Genomic DNA, 5,442 nt, shown 5'->3' on the forward strand with positions numbered 1-5,442 from the left:
GATGATCCCGTGCATGAACTGGCTTAACGATGACGACAGGGACGAGTTACAGTACTTGTCACATTCTAGATCAGAGGAAGTCCATGGAACACGGTACGTCTTTCAATCGTATTTTACCACCCATTAATCAGAGAGTGAACGTGCAAGTAATTAGGAGAGTCCGAGAGACGTGCACATACCTGTATAGAAATATGGCGATATTAATTTAAGTGGGATCCGGAAAGTTCTTAACTGTGGCTCCGGTTCCTAAGAGCCTGAAAAGAAACGTGTTGAGACAAATCAAAATCAACCTTAACTTCTTGCGCACACGTGGTTACCAAGGTCAACATCAGTTTCACAAAGTTTTCGCTCCGTAAATCGACGGAGAAATAATCACCATATTAGTTTTGTTAAAAGCGGAAGATATTGTAAGTCTTTGGGCGCGTATTTGCTGACTCCTGCAATAATAATATTGTTCTGATTTATTTAGTAACGCTCACGTTTATCAGCGCATCCGCGCCCCCGTCAGTACGGTTAAATCCAATATTAAATTATGCAAAACAGAAATTACACAAAACACTTAAAAAGGTAATATTAAGACCCGTCCGAAGGAAAGAACGTTTCAAAAGCTTTCATTTCATGGGTCACTTCTTTACCAGTTTCCCCCTAAATCATGACAGAAGATTTAAATTAGAACCATCCAACAGCCTTAAAAGGCTGTTGGATCTGAGAATGAAAATAGGTGCTGGTTTCTTTTTATTCACATTTTGAATCGGCTGCATACAGATAAACTTCACGCCGGGCCCACAGATTGCAAAAAGCTGCATTGAAATGTTTTCAAAAATGGCGCGCGAAATCCGAGTTTTCGAGAGGAGACTGGGGATGAGTTAGGAATGGTATAAATACAGGGTTCTGCTGCCTTCTGGGAAATTTTTGGTTTTTCATTCATCAAAGATCCTTGAAGGTTGTTGTCTGAGCTTTCGTTTCATACCAAACAATCCATGTTTGCGCTCTCAAAGGACGGGCTTTGGTGGATTGATCATCTTGGTCTAATGGCGTCGAGTTGATCGACATTATAAAGTTCAGTTTTTGGCTTGGAAAGAATCTGACAGTTTTCCAAACAGCAGTATTTTAAAGCGAAATCTTGCATCTTTGAGACGTTGGTAAGAATTGTATCATTTTGTTTTCCTGAATTTTTGCTTATATCAAAATGCCTGGGCTCAGCATGTAATAGTACCTTTGACATTACACTAGGTTAGCTGGTAGTATTATGCCACACACCAAGAACAGTCGATTTGATGTTTCTGCCTTTATGAAAGCCCGAAAGGAAGCGAGGCAGAAGGCAGTACAGGAGTGTAGAAGTTTGAAAGCAGAGCATAGCACAAACACGTGGAAAATTAACAAACTGAAGTCGAAGGTTAGTGGGAGTTTTTGTTGTATTAAAAATGCGTGCCAATTATAGTGACTTTATTGGCTGCTTTAAGGCCCCAGAAGTGCAAAGTATTTTATGTTCACACTGTGTTCAGATCCATAAAGTCAAACTTAAGCTTATTTGCTTTGTAAGCATATTGTTTGACCTGCACTGTGTGGGGACATACACGTTATTATTGATAAATATTTCTGATTTGTTTAGCATTTCTTGCAAATGAACTGCCGCTTGTAATCATATGCTGTTCGCTCTTGTTTTATTTGTGAACTGCTCATTTTTGGTTTGGGGATGAGGGCTGGGAAAAATTAGAGGGGGTAGGGGGGGGGGGCATGTCGTAGGTTTTGGGGGATATATTTTTCCTGTAAAAGTTTTGTATAACCTTGTAGTGAGAATATCGTGAAATCATGAACCTGGCAGTGCATGTGTAGGAGCTCTCTTTTGTGGTAGGGTTTTTTTTCTGTGCATGCACCGTAACCACTTGATGTTGTAGCCTGAATTTCAACCATCTTCTCCAGTCGTACACTCCTGGAAAAGACATCTGAACCGATGAGCTGCCAATGTTGTCCAGTCACAACACTTCTGAAAACTGGGAAGTGATTTAATTTGATTGGTTGAATATTTTAAAACAACTGGATAAGAATGTATGTTATTGAATTAATTCTGGCTAATGGACGGTACATGTAATTTGAAATTCACTGAATTTCATGTTTGCATAGAATTCAAATTCCAAAAAAAATATATTGCAAACAGGAAAATGAACTTTACTGGTTCTCTACCTCAAATCTCTGCCTTTTTAAATTCATTTATGTATACAGAATCAATAATTATGCAAAGCTGGTGGACTGAAGTTCAGGCTATTGGTAGTGGCTAATAAACTTTTTTCCCTACCTGAAGGTCAGCTTTTCAAGAGACGTTTTGAGGGACTTGACTCACAAAAGTCAAAATGTTCAGGTTAGTCTCACACTAAGATTAAATTTTTTTTTCAGCAACTCAAAGAAAAGGGAGTAATAAAACATTTTTCTTTTCAGTCACAACCACTGAACACTGATATCAGTTCACGAACAAGAACCCCAACTAAATTGGTGGAGGGGAGATCAAATATCCCGGCAAGAACAGCAGCGAAAAGGCGACTTGAAACAATGAAGGCTGCTTCCAGAATCCATGGAGGTTCTGAGAATAACCCAAGTCCAGCCTTAGATGGGATGTTTGACACTTTAGTAAAACGATGTAAAGTAGATAAAATTAAAGATTATGTTCTGAGTCAGAAAAAGGTAACAGAGAAAGTAGTCTCTGTTGCATTTAAGGAAAATTTAAAATCTTTTGAAGACTCACCAGAAAATGTAAAGAGAAGCATTGCAGTTTTCTATAACAGTGGTGTCATGGGCAAGCGAAAGTATAAATCTGTAAGACTTTCATTATCAATGAAAAAAAATGAAACTACAGAAAAGGGAAGATCAGCTATTACTATCATGCCAAAGTGCCCTGTTCCAAAATTATTGCCATATGACAAGCTTGTCAAAGAAATCAACCAAATCAACGTTGGAAATGTGTACACCTTAGAAGAACAGTTTCAAGGGGTAATGGAGGATGAAATTACACAAGGTTGTTTCCGAAAGCTAGTTGAGTATTTGCCACGCATGGCAAAATTCTATTTAAGAAAAGACAGAAAGGAAACCCTTCAGTGGTTTGGAAAAACCGAGGGCACTTTTTTATTTGCTGTGGGTGGAGATGGCTGCCCATTTGGGAAAAACGAAAGCGCATGTTCCTTTTTGCTAAGCTTCTTAAATGTTGGTAAAAGGGTTGCTTCAAGCAATGACAACTTTATTATTTTTGGGGGTAATTGTGCAGAGACTTCGCCTGTTGTGTGCAAGTACTGTCAGTTCTTGTGTAAAGAAATTTGTGAGATAGAAAAACAAGTCTTTGAAATTGAGGGCCTGCATGTTACCTTCAAATGTGCTGAAATACCAAATGACATGAAAATGTTAGCCATGTTGGGGGGTGAACTACCCAATAGTGCAAAATATTTCTCATCTTTTGCAAATGTGTCAAAAGACAACTGCACAGACCTAAACGGAACATTTGCGACTGATAAGAAAAGTACATGGAATCCCTGGAAGTATGAGGAAAGGATCAAAATTGCAAATGAGGTCGAGAAATTTAAAAAATCCTTGTCTGAAAAACAACTCAAAGAGAAACAATTGCGAAGTAAAGTCACAGACTTCATTGCCCGTAAGAAGAGTAGGCAAGAGTTTGTGCCCTTAATTGGCAAATTGATTGATCATGCCCATGTAGAACCTTTGCACATTAAAAATAATGCATGGCAGTATTTTTTTAAAGCAGTTTTAAATGAGGCATTTGCAAAATCAAATCTTCCAGACAGTTGCAAAAAGTTTGCAGACATTCCAAATGACAGCATTGTCTCTAGAGTTGTGACTGCACTAAAGTTTGAAGTGAAGGCTAAATGTTTGGCAAGAAAGGTAAAAAAGTGGTATGATGAAACACAAGGTAAGGGTCAAGACCTCCAGTATCGATTTACTGGAAAAGATTCCAGGCTACTTTGCCACAATTTTATGAGACTGATTAAATGGCTTAATAGTGAGAAAGATTCTGAAGATCAAAGAAGAACAGTGTTAATTCTTGCATACCTTGGGTTGAGACTAAGGGATTGTGTTTCACTATTCTGTAGGTTTGACATTACTGTTGAACAGCTTACTCAACTGAGTGTTGTTGCTCGTGAATATTACCGGGTCAATGCTTTGTTTCTCTCTTCTTCGGTAAATCCCACTGTGTGGACAATTGGACACATCATTCCTGCCCACACAAGAGAGCTACATGAAAAATATGGGCAAGGCCTTGGGTTAGTAACAATGGAAGGGAGGGAGGCAAAACATATTGCTTTGAAAAAACTAAGCGAGAACACTTTTTATCACAGGCGCTGGTATGAGATTTTTAAGCATGAGTTTGTAATGCTAGTCTGGCTTCCTGAACAAGGGTTTGATCTTAGTACATACAAGCATACTGATGTTTACATACCAAACAGGGTGCTCTCTGACCCAAGGTTCTGCTACTGCAACCTAGAAAAAGCTGCTCCAACTGATGAAAAATGTACATTCTGTAGTGATCCAATTATGAAATTTATCCAACACAGTGTTGAGCAGGGAAAAGTTTTGCCACAGATGTTATGTGATCCCAGGGCATGTGAAAAGTGACAAAGCAATCGGTTATCAATCTCCAGGTCAAATGTGTTGCTGGAAACATTTATGGGATCAACTGTTAAGGTCTAAACAAGAAAATTGCAAACTAAAAATGTCTGCAATGCTTATTTTGTCACAAGGGAAACCTAACAGTAATAATATTATTAAGCGTTGAGGTGTTTCATGGCTAATCATGGCTAATGCTAACCAACACCACAACTCCAGAGTTATGGTTTCTTGTTTTGATGTCAGTAATAAAATTGAGAAGTAAGTATAAGTATTTTGTAAACATATTAGAAAGTTATTTTGAAAATAGTTTGCTAGTGTTGAAAGCATGTTAATGATGTTGAAACATTTTTATTACAATGTTAGAAATTAATTATGAAAATGTTTTCCTAGAGATGACTTGACAGCATTTTAATAATGTTAAATTTATACTTTGGCAAGCGAAGACAACAAAAAAATTGTAAACAGAAAATTTAGCATCTTTATTCAAAACTCATTGTAATAAACTTTAAACTTTGCAAATCAGCTGTAGTATTTTGATTTTTGTCACCTCCAATGCACCAGTCAGTTCCAGCAGTCCCATTCCAATTCCCTCCCCTGGGCATGGTTTAGATCACCCATGACAGAAAATGCCACTATTTCATCAGTTTTTGGTGTAATATGGCTCAAATGAAGTTAATTGTAGAAAATATATGGATTTTAAAGCTATGTAAGATGATCAGTTTCACTTTTCTGACTGCCAGGTAAGGATCATGCTTTAGTGATTATGCATCAGTCAAATCCAGCAGTGCCCATTTGGGCATTTGCTCAAGTTGTCAGTTCCGGGGGGGTAGG

General features: G+C 37.9%; 1 protein-coding gene across 2 annotated transcripts; it reads left to right on the top strand.

The window, feature by feature from the left end:
- Positions 1 to 883: 883 nt before the first annotated feature.
- Positions 884 to 5,127, top strand: LOC146473551 (uncharacterized). 2 transcript variants are annotated; one of them, XM_085118394.1, is made up of 4 exons: positions 884 to 1,142; positions 1,234 to 1,396; positions 2,303 to 2,359; positions 2,437 to 5,127. In XM_085118394.1, the coding sequence occupies exons 2-4, from the start codon at positions 1,250 to 1,252 to the stop codon at positions 4,615 to 4,617; spliced, it is 2,385 nt and encodes a 794-aa protein (XP_084974520.1). In that variant the 5' UTR covers positions 884 to 1,142; positions 1,234 to 1,249; the 3' UTR covers positions 4,618 to 5,127. The 2 variants fall into 2 exon arrangements, with proteins under 2 accessions (XP_084974520.1, XP_084974521.1); XM_085118395.1 differs by having other exon boundaries at positions 884 to 1,396.
- Positions 5,128 to 5,442: the final 315 nt, after the last annotated feature.

Source organism: Pavona decussata, unplaced genomic scaffold, assembly GCF_977016875.1.
Source record: "Pavona decussata unplaced genomic scaffold, jaPavDecu1.1 SCAFFOLD_93, whole genome shotgun sequence".
Lineage (NCBI taxonomy): Eukaryota > Metazoa > Cnidaria > Anthozoa > Scleractinia > Agariciidae > Pavona > Pavona decussata.

What these genes read in the sequence shown, in the direction of transcription:
- LOC146473551 (XM_085118395.1), top strand. Translation starts at nt 1,250, where the DNA reads ATGCCACACACCAAGAACAGTCGATTTGATGTTTCTGCCTTTATGAAA. An exon ending in TTAACAAACTGAAGTCGAAG is followed by an intron (nt 1,397 to 2,302) that starts GTTAGTGGGAGT and finishes CCCTACCTGAAG; the next exon opens with GTCAGCTTTTCAAGAGACGT. An exon ending in ACAAAAGTCAAAATGTTCAG is followed by an intron (nt 2,360 to 2,436) that starts GTTAGTCTCACA and finishes TTTTCTTTTCAG; the next exon opens with TCACAACCACTGAACACTGA.